Genomic DNA, 16181 nt, shown 5'->3' with positions numbered 1-16181 from the left:
TATCTAATCATATAAGTAATTATTGATTTACATGTATATGTCCATGACAAATATTTACTTTTGTATTGATTTTCTACCAAACCATTACAAATTATTTATATATTAAGAGACAATGTATAATTTTTTAAAAAATTTATTGTATGTAATAACAAAGTATATTTTAGATGCTAGAATTATATAATTAATAATGAATATTTTTCCAAGTTAATAGAAATGTATAAAATATAATTTTTTTAATATTTTATTTTTGAAATAAAAATTTGTAAATTAATAGATATTTTATATAAATATGAAATATAAATTTCTAAATATTTTATTAATATTATCATATATGGTATCTTTTTAATTTTTTTAAATATATTTATTTTTAAATATTTTTATTAATTTTAGAGGTATTTGAAGGCCATATTGTATTACAATTATGTAAGTTGAGTTTAAGATTAAAAATAAAATTAAAGATAGAAATTAAAGATAGTAATTATCAATTATTTATTTAAAATATATATACATATATATTTTTATAAAAACATAAATTATTAGTATATTTATTGATAATAAATTATCTAAGGATTTTAAAAGAAAAGAAGCTTTTTAATTTCTCTAAACCATACAAAAATTAAAATTTAACTTTACTATTTTTTTAATTATCAATAATAGATAGAATATTAAAAAGAGTATATATATATATATATATATATATATATATATATATATTTATTTATTGAAATAGAATGCTATTAATGTTTATTATGATTTTTTTTCTTATAAAGAGTTTTTTTAATTATTGTAACAAATCTATAATTTTGAATTTCTTTTATTTTTAATATTTATAACAAATATATTAATAAATATTCTAAAAATAGCTTTTGTAGATGGTTCTCTTAGCTATTGAGTTATATATTAGCTTAGAATATTATTTTGGAATATTAAAATAGTATTTTCTAAATTAAATTAATATCTATGTTAATTAGGCTTTGAATCTTGTCATTTATTAAACCTTTGATTTTTTTTAAAATTCTTCAAGGCAAGTTTACAAAAGACTTGATCTTATTGTTAATATTTTTAGAATATGTTAATTTAATGACTTCAAATATAATTAATAATATTTTTTAATATAATAAAGCCAAATAATTTGATTAATCTAACTAAACTGTTTTTTATGAGAATCACTTATTATTAATTAATACAACGATTAAAAAAATGATATATCAAATTATAAATAAAAAGACAAAATTTCTAAAATTTCTAAAAAAATCTATATATAAATTAATAATAGATTATTTTAATATTCATCTAAAAAATTTAAGAATAAATACTAAAAAAGAATATTGTTTTATTTTGAAGGTTGTAGACTACCTACCTTTAAACAAAAAAAATCTTATTTTCTAATAGTGATCATTTCCTCAAAGAGAGTGGATTACCCTTCTTTGTAGAAATTTTCATTTGATATTACAGGTTGTGAATTATCTTCTTCTAATTTAACTTTTTGAATTTGTTTGAATTGTCTATAGAAGAAATGATTATAGATGCTACTGTCAATAGAAGTGAGAATAAATTTATAACTATTGTAGATCTTTATAAACTTATCAATATTCTAAGAATAGAAATCTCACATATTTTTAACATGAATCATGTAGGTACTATGCCTAAGCCTATGGAAGAAATTTAGACTCTATGACAAGAAATTGTATAGTTGAAGGAATCAAATAGATTCACCTTATAACCAAATCTAAGAAGTTTTGCTTCTACAAGTATGATGGAGACAAGGATTAATATGGGTGAGAAGTTTGATGGAATAAGATCAAAATTTTAAAGATTTCTACTATAAGTTAAGCTCTATATAAGATTGCATTCCTCTCAATATCCTAATGGATTTATTCAAGTCAAATTCATAGGTGTACTTCTATTAAGAAGTTCTCTCTTTTGATTTGCACCTTTAATAGAAAAGGATTTGTGACTCCTTTATGATTTGAATTCATTCCTAAAAGTGTTTACGTCCACATTCAAAGAAAGTGATCAAGAAAGAGTAGCAAAGACCAAGCTCTTATCTTTACAATAAGAATCATGATCAATTACTATATATACTGCTGAATTTCAAAATCTAGCTTGCGATATTGACTGGAATGAGAAAGCCCTTATTAATTATTTTTGATATAGGTTGAAGGATAATGACAAAGATTTGTTACTGAAAATGCCAAAGGCAAAATCTTTGGAACAATTTATCACTCAAGCCATTGCATGGTACAATTGATTATTTGAAAGATGTCAAGAATAGAGATTTGGCTAAAGAAGATCAGATCAAATAATGATGGTCGCTTCTAAATTTTCAAAAACTTATTCATTGAAGCCAAAATCAATGCAAATTGATATAATACATTTTAAATCCTTCACAGAGCAAAAAAAGACTTGACAATGTCAAAAAAGCTTATACTTATATTGTAGAGAAGTTAAACACACAACTCAACATTATCCAAAGAAACAACATAATCACAAAATAAGAAGCATCATTGCCAAAGAAGACAATGTGTTAAAAAAAAAAGTTTTTCTAGCTATAATATGACCCATGTGGTTGAAATCTTGTATAACTCCTAGTAAAGGTCCTATTCTTTCCTTAATCCTCTTACCTTATTTTATAAGAGAAGTTTATTTAAGATCAAAAAATCACAAAGTCTTACCTTTGTTAGATTCAAGAGTCTCAACTTATCTTATAGATGAAGATTATGTCAAAAAACAAGAAATATTGTTAGTCAAAAAATCTAAACCTATATATGTAGAAGTCATAGATGATCATTTGTTATCTTCTAAAGATATTATGCATGAGATTGTTCTTTTAGATGTCGAAATTAAAGATCATAATAACATATTAATATTGAATGTAATAAGATTTCCATCTAATTTGGTTATTTTAAGATTATCTTGATTAGAAAAGTATAATCCTTAGATAGATTGGATTTCTTATAATCTTAATTTTTTTCATAGTTTAATCTAAAATCCCATTAGCCAAGTAGAAATACATAAGTCTAGTACATCTAAATCCTTACTAATAAGTGCAAGAGCTTTTATGCATGTCGCAAAAGAAGGGTTATCTTTTGCTTTATATGCCATATCCCTTTTCAATTTATAAAAAGACATCTACTAGTATTCCTAGCCAATATCAGGATTTTCAAGACGTTTTTTAAAAGAAGAATGTAGATATTCTTTCAAAGCATTGTCCTTATGATTGTTCCATTGATCTTCACGAAAGAGCTCAACTACCATTTGGACCAATCTATAGCCTATTACAAAATAAGTTAATTGCATTCAAAGTGTACATTGATGAAAACTTGGCTAAAAATTTCATACATCATTCTAAACCTCCAACTGAGGCTCCTATCTTATTTGTGAAGAAAAAAGATGGATCTTTGTAGATATGTATAGACTATTGAGGATTCAATAAGTTCACTATTAAGAATAAGTATCTTCTATCTTTAATTTCAAGACTTTTTGATCAACTAAATCAAACAAAGATCTATATAAAAATAGATCTATGAGGAGCATATAATCTGATACACATTAAAGATAGAAATGAATAAAAAATTATGTTTTCAAATAGATATGGATATTTTGAATATAATATCATACCTTTTGGACTCATGAATGTACCAACTATTTTTCAACATCTAATGAATGATGTCTTTTGTGAATTTCTTAATGATTTTGTCATCTATTATTTGGACAATCTTAATTTATTCTATGAATACAAATGAACATGAAGTTTATGCTTGTCATGTATTACAAAAAATAAGAGATGCAAGATTATATGCAAGATTATATACAAGATTATATTTCTTTGTTGTGTTAATAGTAGGCCTCTACAACATATTAAATTTAGTCAAATTAGTATTCATGATGCTAAATATTATGTACATATACTAGTACATTAAAATATTAAGCATCAATATCAATTGCAAGAATACAATGATAAGCCATCATGACAACATTATCTCATTAATTTTGTCCTAAGCTAGTTTTTTTCTATAATGCAAATGATATTTGCTATATTAGCCTGATGTTTCATTTAAAAAAAAGATTCTTATCATGTTTGATAATTTTGTTTTTCAAAACCATCAATAATTTTGTCATGTGCTTTTACAAACAACAAACTTTGATTGAAAAAATAGGTACAATATGCTTCAAGAGAATGATTTGTGGGCTATCATTAAAAATTTAGTATCAATAGCAACTTAATTGCAATTACAATATGGTTGTGTAATTTGCAACATACATTATAATAGAATAATTTTAGCCAACAAACTGGTAATAGTCAATTGTAGCCAAAATTATTTTTGCAATGATGAATGTTAATCATATCATTAAAAAATTCTAAACCATAGATCTTATCCTATTATAATAGATGATATAGATTAAGTATATTATTATTTTTATTTGTACAAAAAGTAATATTAAGGAATTGACAATTGAATCTAACTTAATTTAAGAGACACATTATTTCAAGTAGCTACTTTATTTCTCACATTAACATTGAGAAGTTTTAATTTGATTGACATACTTTTATTAGGACCACCTTGAGTACTCTAATTAGAGACTAATCTAAGAAAGTCCTCTATGAGATAAGAATTTTTATTATTTATATTATTAATCATCTAATATAAATTACTATTTTTCATAATCTAAACAACCTTTTGTTAAATAAAGAAATTTCTTTGATTCTATTGTAATAGTTGATTAATATACATATATTTATTTTTGCAATACTTACAAATTAATATAATAGCCAAATATAGTATATAGACTTAAACATAGTTAGCCAAATCAAAAAAGACTACTATTACCTAATAACTACTTACAACCATAAGAAGTCCATTTTGAATTTAGGTTTTTTGTTTTAAAGTGAAAAAAAGACAAAAATTAGATAAATTTCATCGTTTTGGTCCTAAAAAGTTGTATGTAGTCAAAATAATTTGATGAAGTGTCTAAACTAGTCTTATATAGAATTAAAATTATAAATATATAATTAATGGATTAAAAATATATTTTTGTTAAAAAATCTAATTATAAATTTTTATTATTTTAGAGCCTTTTAAGGCATGTAACAATTAATTTAAATAAACATTATTATAGCTAATAGAATATACGTCTTGGCAAAGATATTATAAAGTCATATTTACTTCTTATTCCACATTTATCACTTGTAAGACTTAAAAAGTTCTACTTTTAAGGTAAATATAAAAAAAATAGATTTTTTTTAAGAAGTTTTTTTTTAAATAGAAAGAAACTATAATTTATACATTTTTAGACATCAAGACAAAATAATCTTATTATTCATACATATCAATAATTTCTTAATTATAAGCTATTGTGATGAATAAATTATATTATCAAAAATTTGTTTGAAATTAAATTTTAAAATGAATGAACTTGGTGAAAGAGAAATTAAATTATTTCTAAAAGAAAAATACATATAAATCCTAAGAAGAATCTTTTCACTTAAAAAAGTTATATTGCTCAAACTTTAGAAACATTTGACATGACTTCATGTTAACAAATTTCAATTCCAATGATTGTTGGGCTAAAACTCTTCATAGATATAAAAGTTGATTTTATTAATTTTGTTGTTATTTTGTAACATGACTATATGGTAAAAGATGATAATATAGATCTTATTATAAAAGATCCAAGTTAAAAGATAAAGTAAAAAAATATGAATAAAAGATAGGAAGGTAATAAAACTTTTAGTAGTAATACTACCTTTTAAAAAAGTGACTTCTATTTACTTTGTAGGACCATAAATAAGGCAAAAAAATTAGATTGAAAAAATAAATGATATATGCATCTTTAGAAAAAATTTAAGAATAAATTATAGTAAAAAATTACATAGAAAATTAGATATTGATACCCAGAGAAGGTCAATTATGAACCAAGGTCGAAATCAAATCCTGAGGTACAAAACCAAGCCTCAATGATGATTTTGGGGTTCTATGGCAAATCAGAGAGTGGAATTAGAGAGTAGACTTAATAGAATTTCAATAAGCATTGTTTTGAGGCGATTTGGATTTGTATTGACTTTGTAAGAGACTTTACAAAATCAGGGTTTGTTTTAAGTGACTCTACATTTGTGAAATAAAAGGAGAGATTTGTTTTGGAGAATTTCATAAGTTTGGCAATAAATCCATGAGTGAAATTTTAGAAGTTTGTGGATTTATATGTGTTCAATATATACTATGAATTTGAGCTTGATTGAAGGGTTGGATCGAGGATTATTGAGATTTAAGTTGGTCGGGGTCTCGGGAAGTAGAGTTTTAGGTCTTGTGAGAGTTTCTAAGATTTCTTACAATCTATCAATTGGATTGGAGTAAGAATTATATATATGGGTAGTAGACTTATTTTCTTATATATTTGAGAAATTTGAGATCAATTGAATAGTTTAATAAGGAGATATTTGTACTGAAAATTCAACATTTAGATTGAAGAAGGAGCCAGCCAATATCAAAGCAAATATTAAGATTGATCTTCTTTTTGGTGATTTCAATCGTATTCAAAAATTTTGTGCTTATTATTTAGGAATATGTTTAGGGATCAATTAGAGTTTAGTTAGGATTATTTAAGATTTGATTAGGATTGATTAGGATTTGGTTAGGATTGATTAGGATTTGGTTAGGATTTATTTAGGATTTATTTAGGATTTTTTTAGAATTTTATTAGAGTTTGGTTAGGATTTGTTAGGATTTTATTAGGATTTATTTAGGATTTGATTAAGGTTTGTTTAGGATTTGGTTAGGATTTGACTAGAGTTTGGTTAAGATTTATTTAAGATTTGATTATGATTTGGTTAAGATTTGTTTAGCATTTGGTTAAGATTTATTTAGGATTTGATTAGGATTTGGTTAGGATTTGATTAGGATTTGGTTAGGATTTGTTAGAATTTGACTAAGATTTATTTAGGATTTGCTTAGGATTTGATTAAGGTTTGATTAGAATTTGATTAGATTTTTATTTAGAATTTAATTAATATTTCTATTTTAATATTTTATTAAGGTTTTTATTTTAGTATATTTTTGAATTTCTATGTTATTTCTTTATGATTCTTTAAAGGATTTTTAGGAATACTCTATGTTTCTTATATAATTTCTTTGAAATTTTGACTGAATTTGATCAATGTTTGATTATATTTGCTAATCTTTAATTATAATTTGTTTAAGAATCTATTAGAGTTGTTAGAACTTATTGCAATTTTCCTTTTATCTTCCACAACCAAGTGCCTAGTGCATTTTTAAACCAAACACCACGTAATACAACACCACTCTTTATGAATTAATGATTAACAAACTTATTCACCTACTTTATTTAGGGCCAAATATTTCTTATACAGTATGGATCACAAGTTGATTTATAGCAAGTTTGTTATTATATCACTTACATGGCACAAAAAGAATTTTGAAGTATATCTTGGGAAGAAAAAAAATGATATAATTTATTAACAAAACATAAACCTTTAAATTTTTTGATACACAAATATTGATTAGTTGGAAATCTAGAAGATTGGTGCTGAATATAGGACTTTGTGTTTATACTTTAAAATGGTAGTTAAAAAAGAAAAATACAATACTATTATCCTCATGTGAAGCTAAATATATGTACATCTCTACAATAATTTGTAGAGCATCTTGGCTTTAAAAACTCATTTGTAATCTAAGTTTCATGATCTTAAGGCCAATACTAATCATATGTGATAATAAAGCTAGTATATGAGTTGCAACAAATTCAAAATAGATTGCATATACAAAACCACTATAAAGATGAATATTTAACAATTTCGAAACTTTACTAAATATTTGTAATTACAAAGATGTAATTATAAAATTCAAAACCTTTTACTTCCCTCTATTTTAAAAAGTTATTTAATTTTTATTTTTAAAAAAATTTCTTTCTAAGTTTTTTTTCAACTCCTATCTAAATCATAAAGTCAATCATCAAGAAGTCCAATCAGCATGATCATGGTCTCTTTTTAAGCTAATCCTATTATTTCTATTTTCTATTCTACATTCTTAGCTGCTAAAATCTCATTACCATCTTTTTGAAGAAGAAGAAGAAAGAAAATTTTAAACTAAACTAAACTAAAAAATCCCTCAAGTCTAACATTCTTATAAATTATAACATTGCATCTTATTAACAAAAATGAAGTTCAAGAACAAGACTTACAAGTTGTTTATTATTCTTCAGCAAAGCCTTTTTAAACGAACAACATTGAACGTGGGAGTGTGTTAGACAGTTATTGCTCTAGTCAACTGTTCACTATAAACTTATAGAATGTAGTTCGGTTCACTATACAAATTATTCTAACTCCAGAATTTTAAGTCCAAATGACTTGTGTATTTGACACTCTGCGTCCTCGCTTGTTTTGATTAATTTCATTATTCTACTCTGTTGTCATTCACAATCAGTACTTGCTAGTTCTTGTCCAGAGCTGGAACATAATCTGAACGTGCTCCTTGAAATTTAAAACCTATCTAGTACCCACCTCAGATAACACATGCCAACAATCTGATATGATTTAATGCTGGTAGTGTGGTACACTTTGGAAGCTCCTTGAAGGCATACCTGCCACTCTGAGGTCCCTGATAAAGATTCGACGTGTAGATTACATGCAACAGCCATCGACTTAATCATTCTTTTATCAGTGTAATACTGTTGAATTCAATTTTTTTGTAATTGGTTGCTAACTTGACCTAGCCAGTGTTGTCCTCTTCATATGGTGGGGCCCCCAATATTTTGCATTACAGTCACTCTTTAGAAGATTGCAACAAAGTGTTCTACTCACACTAGTGCGATTGTTCGGCTATTTCAATCCTGCTCGTATGTACAGTAAATGTAGCAACTATACATGCTTTTGAGAGTGTACTACAAATGTCTTACTCCTAGTTTTATTATTGAAAGTGTGCTTCTCTGTGGCGTTAAATTGGCAGATTAACTTTACAAATGTACAGTATCTTGGACTGACATCCTTAATTCAGGACAGGATTGGCGACCCTTCTAGTATTACTGATCTCAACCACATTGTTATATGCGTCCCTGCAATTAACATGACAAAATAATGTGGAGATTCAAATCATCTTCTCATAGACACCAGGTTATAGACGTAGAAGACAATTAATTCATAGTAGTTTTTGGTTAAGAGAAGCTGTAGGATCTCCGTGCGCATGTGTCGTTGACAAGGACGCATCCATTTCTTGCATTGGCAAATCTTATTTGTTTCCAATTTCAATCATCTCGATTGGCTCCTTTTGTGTAGAATCAAGCTTGACATCGTCGCCATTTACATTCTGGTACACAGGGATGCAAACGAAATCAATTTTTAGTCAGAAGATCTCAGAAAGAGAGACAAGTTTAGGACTTGTGAGCATGTAAGGCCAACTAAAGTTGTACCAAATCTTAGATAAGCATCGCGAGATGATTAAAAACTGCATGAAGATTTTATTCAAACATGAATACAGATCATTTTAAGTGACGGCCTTCATCACTTGAAGATGTGAGCATATGGTGAATTAAAGGCTAATTACAGCTGTGGAAGAACCGTTGGACAATGCTTCCTCCTCCCTTCGCTTGGTGGCATTCTGTTTTCGGCTCTGCTGGATTGCGTGGCTGTATTGCGCAAAGTTGGGTTGGTTGGTTGACGACATCAGTCGTGCCCACATGCGATCAGCTACGTTTACACGTCGGGACGTTGCCACCACTCTCTGTCACAATGTGCGGGTAATATAAATGACCCTCGTGGTGTATAAGAATGTGTTGATCACAACGTCCACGAAAGCATCTGAATGATTTGCACACAAAAAGTAAGAACACTGCCTCCCCAGAACCATGAAAGCTGATTCGTAATGCTTGGGATTCATCTTACAGCAATAGGAATGTAGCAGTGTCGAACGTTGACTGGTCCGACAGTGAAGCCGCAATACCCTGCCATAGCCCCATGGATGGCGCTATGAGCCAGCAATGTGCAGTAGACATTGTCCGAAGCATTGCTTGGAATTGCTCGAATCATATACGTCGGATCTGCAGAACTATGGCATAATGAGCAGTCTTATCGAATGCAAGATCACCATGGACGTGGCCAGAATGTAAGCAATTCCCCACAGTGTAAAAAATCGACAGATGTAGACCAGGAAGACGGATCACCATCACTCAACAGTTAGAACAGTTGACGGCTACTGTACCTATGTATTTCAAGTTAAGCGGCTCCCTGAATGCCTTGAGGAAATGCTCCTGCAGTGAATTTATAAATTCACAGTCAAGCAATCGGAAATTCTCACAATGGGCAGTTAATGCAAGTCCGAATCAACAACAAGCACATTTGAACTGTAACAGTCAAAGCAATGAATTTAATTTGTTGTCTCTCACCTTCAGATGATTACAGAGCCATAGACCAACGTCGAGGAGCAACTTATTTCCAGAAGCATCATTCATCTTGTCCAAAGATCCCATGGTTTCAGCCATCAACTCTTGTCCAGCACCCTCGGCCACAACGATAACCATGTGCCCATTTTCTCGTAGCCTGTGATGTACAAACTCGATCAGGCCGCCTGGTCCATGCAAGTAGAATGGCACTTCTGGTATCAAGCACAAATCCTGCATTTACACATTAAATTCACAAAGAATTAATCTCCTCAATCAAGCCTATTAATCAGAACCTGATAGGATCACTAATACGTCTATGGAACCATGTAATCTCTTACAACAAAAACGATATTCAGGAACGGATCCAGAGAGTTCATAAAACCGCAATTACCACATCACGACTTGCAAGTGTGGCATGCATCGCAATGTACCCTGCACCAAACGGTGTGAAATTAGTATAAGTGGTAGCAGTTGATCTCAGGGAAACATTGAGAAACATCTAATTAACTCAGCGATGGTTAGAGGATGTGCTGATGTTTCCACAGGATTAAAGGCGTCCCACCGCTATAGCGTCCCATGAGCTTGACCACCCCAATGCCATTGTGAATACTCTCAGCTTCCACATGGGCAGCATTGATTGCGCGCTGTGCTTCTTCAACAGCTGTATCAAACCCAAACGATTTGTCTATAACCTGCCAATTCCAGGTCAAATCAATTCGTCTTTCCTCACAAAGTCTGGTCCCAATTAAGACTTGATCATACAATTCGATTCTTTCGAGAGTTGCACGAATATCAGACTCAAGGATTTGTCAGAAACCTACATCGAGATCATTATCGATGGTTTTTGGAATTCCTGCCACCGCAACCTTCAAACCCCTCCGCTTACACTCCTGCAAAAGATCATTCCCAGCCAAAGTTAGTTGCCGAATCATCGCTAGTTCAACTTGCCTAAGCTGAAAAATGTACCATTTAATACTTTCCTGAGAAATCTCGATCAATGTACCTCGTGGATAGCATTAGCTCCTTTCTGAGTGCCATCTCCTCCAATGATATAGACCTGAAGTCAAATCAATGTCACAGGGTGAGCTGTATTGCAAAAAATACGAGGTTGATGAGGTGACTGAGGCCGGCATCGAAAAGTTTTGAAGCGATCTTCAAATTTGGAAGAAATGACTAAGCTCTCTAATGGGTATACATGAGTACCAAAAGCGATGCATTAAACAACACAAAATTATACATGCAGTGCTCAGTCAGACAATGCTCAAGTTGAACAAGAAAAGCACAATGATCTCCATGTATCCACTGAAACCAATTCGAACCGTGCAACATCTGCCATACCTGATCGAATCCACGGTCTTGAATAGAATCAACAATTTTGTGAGTGTCGTGCCCACCACGCGAGGACTTCAAATAGGTGCCTCCCCGTTTGTGAATGTCGCTGACAACTTTAGGGTTGAGAGAGATAGTATTCCGGGAGTAGAACCCCCTGTAGCCTCCCTGCAAGCGTGGCAAAGTAGTTGCAAATTAGCCGCAAGTGATTCGTGAGTTCCTTCTAATCAACTCTAAAGCATAGAATCAACCAGGGATACAATCTTTCATGTTCAGAATGGCTGAGGGACCATTTTCAAGTCGTTAGTCCATCTCTGAACAGACGAAGGGAAATATATAAATATAAAATAAACAAAATAAAAAATGAACAATCCAAAGATTGCCTCGTACTCACTTCAATCCCGCTGATATCGCGCACCCCATATTGTGTCCACAGACCGCACACAATCTCACGAATTACAGTGTTTATGCCCGGGCATAATCCTCCACAAGTCACAATACATGCCCTCACATCTTCCGATTTGAAATATATCTGCAGACAAGCAAACTGTGCATGTACTATTGAAAAAGGTTCAAAATATTTACAGAAATGAGATAAACATATATCTTACCCAGAATGTGTTGTGAGGACCCACATGTAGTCGCATTAGTGTGAGAAAGAAAATATGTGCTTCTTCACCTCATTACCACTTATTCAGGTTGACAAAGGCTGAATATTGTGAGACTTGGAAAGATCTATAAAACAGACGACGAGTCAAGAAAGATATGGAACCTTATCTCGAAGCCCTGCACGTCTGAAATGAATCCCTTCACCGGTTGTATTAACATTTACAACGACCTGACAAAGATAATATGGGTGAGTTTCATTCTCGAGACAGCTGCCTCCACTCGGTTGGACATCGAGGTGACTGTAAGTGCGACCCAAATCACGAGACAAAAAATTTAAAAACAAAATGTGGAAAATTGTTTCGTATCAGTCGAGCTTACGTCTCTCGCTACAACATCTGTGTCCTCCACAAAATACTGCCTGCAACCATGACGAGGGGACTTTCTCCAGTTAGCAAGTTTGGCGACAAATTATCATTTCTCGGTGGAAAAATAGTAGCCTAGGGGATTTTAGACAAGCCCTCAATATTGCCAATAATAGAAATTACTTGAAATTGACGCATGAAGCTAACCTCACAGCTGAGTAAGCGGGGTTATGTTTCAATGGATTTTCATATGTCTGTCCGCAAAAGAAACAAACATGTCTGTCAACCCACAAAAGTTGAAACATTGACATCGAAATTGATCTCCAGAGAGCCGCTACGGTCGATATTTCGTACTAAATGTAACATTGAATGTCGTCGTCTCTAGGGACACTTCTCATAGCAAAACCTTTTCTTCATCTACGAAACTGCTAAATTAGATAAACATAGCCATGAAGGTTTCGAACTGTTGCTGGTGGTCACATAAATTACATTCGACGTGCAGAAATTGATAAGTTAGCTGTAACCATAGTGCATTGACAATACATCAACTCAAAAGCCTTCATCGAAAAGGGGAAACATTCGGTAACCGTAGAACAAAATATTTCAAGTGTAAATCACATCAATCAAGGTACACACAATCAGGTTTCGTTGTGTACCGGCTCATTCTGCGATCCAGGTTGCTTACCGGCAAACCGGGGAGCCATTTAGTAAGGTGAGGAACATCTTCAAGTACAGCACCCCCGTTCCCCACCGAAACTTTCATCGCGGAAGCCATCCTCTAAAGCAATCAGCTTGTACCCAAGATTTAAAACGCGCGACCAAAGAACAGTCAAAATTACCAACAATTCGCCAAAGCCGTCTTAGATTTACAACCGAAATGGAACATTCAGCACTCACTACTAGTCCTTACTAGCACTCACTACTAGTACTTGATACATCAAAATTTTCGCAACGGCAAGGTTACTTAATTGTGGATAGTGATTTAATTTTCAGCTGGATACCTCCAAATAAGAGTTTATACAAACTCTGTACCACAAAAGAACAGACGAATGGCCTCACAGAAGCTAACTGATGTGTAGAAAAGAGCGGGATCCTGTCCTTAATCTTTCGATCCAGAATAGAACGATTATCACAAAGCAAATTCGAAAAATGACTCGGGTATGGTCTGTCCTTCACGCGTACCTCGAAGCCGCAACTTTGCACGCATGCAAGTGCTATTTCGCATTTTCAAAAGCCATTTGGGTGAAAAAGGGGACACGGCGAGTGGCGGCTTCACATAGAACCGCATCACTCTGGGCGTACAGTGGCGGCAGAACTTGGTGGGAGCTGTTGGTGCCATCGAACAGTACCCTGTCACCTGCAAGTCTCCTCTTTCCGATGTACTTTTCCAGCTTCTGGCCAACAGTTCTCGGATATTGAATTCAACACTAATCAACTAAGACGTCCAACTCACGTAAAAGGAATTTTTAACAGCACGTTTGGTATCCAACAAGGGGACGAAACTTCAGCTAAAATTACCTTAGATCGGACACTGAAATAGCAAAACTCACAGCCCACAGATTCAGGTAACTTTGCAAGAGCATGGGTCATGGTGGGCCTACGACCTCTGACAACCCCAACAAAAAACTAAAAACAATTCCACGTCCCCAAAAGCTTGGAATACTCACTCCTCAAAACTGACGATGATTCGTGCAGGTCAAAATCGCACGAACGAATCGTGATTCAAAAGACATTAACCAATCTAGGAGACGCCGCGAACATGGTAGACGCAACCAAGATCTCAAGAGATAGACGATGGGTCACGGGGTCTGGGCCCAAGAGGACGAGGGGAACTGTCTGAACCCACCAGAACTCGACACGGTGAGGAAGTTTTCCAGGTCGGGGAGCTGCAGTAAAACCCCCGGCTCAGCGATCCCACCAGTCTCTATTTCCTCACATTTTTCAGCTCCACCGCGTCTAGACGCACCCATGGAACATTCAGAGGGCTAGTTTGTGCGACTGCAACCACACGAGCAGCTGAAGCCCAGACCATGGACCTTGGGCACCAGTCCTCGGACCTGCACAGAATGGCGCCGTCGGGCTGCACCAGCATGGCCTGGTCCACAGCGACATTGTAGCAGTCGATCTTTCGATCGGTCCATCCATCCATGTGTCGATTGGACCCAGTTGTGGTGCGATTAGCATGTGGTGGGTCCACCAGTCAATCGTGTTGTTGATGCCATCGCTGCTTCTAGAAATGGTGTCGATATGACTGGGCTTGACCTGTCAACGAAGTTTGATCAAGCCTGAAGCTTCAGTTCACGGCGTTCTTCTGACTTGTTTTTGTGATCGTTTGTTTGCTGATGTTGTGCACAAATGTTGTGATCTTGTCCTGATGTCACCATAACCAGCGGCCACGTCAACCTCAGGGTGGGATCCGTCACAAGTCGATGACAACCATGAAGAATGATGGGTTTCTGTAAGTTTGGAGTTTGAAAAGAATATGTTGTTTTTTGAGGTGCTGGTGAAAAGTTGCGGGTTGTGAGAGGTGGTGAAGGTTACTAATATGGTGGTGAAAGATTTGTTTTTTGAGGTGTTAGGTTTTCGAAGGGACGTGATTTCGCTGTCACATATTGAAGGGATGTAAATAGTGTATTTGCATGTGGGTGATGATGGTGAGAATATTGTAACCTGTATCACTTCAAAGCTTTATCAAGTGTGAAAAAGCTTAAGAAAAATTGTTGAATAATCTAAACTCACAATAGGGGAGTATAAGATTAGAAAAGAGAAGATAGGAAACAATAAAAAGAACAAAAGAAACTTATAACTACATATTTTTATTTGACATTTAAAAGTTACTTAAAAATATTCTCAAAGTTAGAAAGTAATATGAAAATATTATGTATCCCTTTCTTTAAATTTTTACATGCTAGCAAGCTAAAAGAAATACTTTTACAAATTAGTTAATTAATTAATTAGAAATTATAATAGTTTATGCACCTTGTAATAAAAAGACCAAAAGCAACTATAAGACGATTACAATAAATCATCAAACCATAGTAGATGGAAATGGTAGCATGGTGGAATTAATGATATTAAGTCAGAAGATAAAATATTATCATTTCTGAACTTTAGGCCTTCCAAGAATTCTATGCTTGGTCTAAAATAAATTAAATAATAATCTTCAATAATTATACATATATCAATAAATTATACATATATCAATAATATTAATATCAATAGAATTTAATTTATATTTATAATAATTTTATAATATAAACATAGAATATAAAAATCATATTATAAAAACCAAGTATTTGTGTAAGATTCTCTATGAATTTGTAGATATAAGAAATTATGAAAAAGATTAAAATATTGAAGATTTTGTAAGAATATTTATGAACAAGTAGATTAAAAAAAATATATGTACTTATGTATGTTTATTGTACAAGACTTAAATTCTTTATTTGGATTTTTATTTTAATAATAAAGAATTATTACTATTATAGC

At 32.0% G+C, this 16181-nt stretch overlaps 1 protein-coding gene across 9 annotated transcripts; it reads right to left on the bottom strand.

Annotated features, from left to right (window-relative positions):
* Nucleotides 1-8654: 8654 nt before the first annotated feature.
* LOC112283154 (ATP-dependent 6-phosphofructokinase 4, chloroplastic) lies at nt 8655-14086 on the bottom strand. Of its 9 annotated transcripts, none has more exons than XM_090251067.1 (16): nt 13875-14086; nt 13378-13483; nt 12900-12946; nt 12709-12748; nt 12494-12559; nt 12116-12253; nt 11731-11889; nt 11396-11449; nt 11214-11282; nt 10955-11084; nt 10784-10824; nt 10396-10623; nt 10212-10260; nt 9896-10050; nt 9558-9734; nt 8655-9320 (listed from the first exon to the last, which is right to left on the bottom strand). In XM_090251067.1, exons 2-16 carry the CDS (start codon nt 13465-13467, stop codon nt 9243-9245), a joined length of 1521 nt encoding a protein of 506 aa, XP_090107193.1. In that variant the 5' UTR covers nt 13468-13483; nt 13875-14086; the 3' UTR covers nt 8655-9242. The 9 variants fall into 9 exon arrangements, with proteins under 9 accessions (XP_090107193.1, XP_024377289.1, XP_073391094.1 ...); XM_024521521.3 differs by having other exon boundaries at nt 12116-12268; nt 13349-13483; nt 13875-14010; XM_073534993.2 differs by having other exon boundaries at nt 12116-12268; nt 13349-13470; nt 13875-13994.
* Between the last annotated feature and the right edge of the window lie 2095 nt (nt 14087-16181).

This window comes from Physcomitrium patens, chromosome 6, assembly GCF_059467195.1.
Source record: "Physcomitrium patens ecotype Gransden chromosome 6, ASM5946719v1, whole genome shotgun sequence".
Lineage (NCBI taxonomy): Eukaryota > Viridiplantae > Streptophyta > Bryopsida > Funariales > Funariaceae > Physcomitrium > Physcomitrium patens.
The sequence above is the reverse complement of the archived record's forward strand: the minus strand, read 5'-3'. Positions and strand labels throughout refer to the sequence as shown.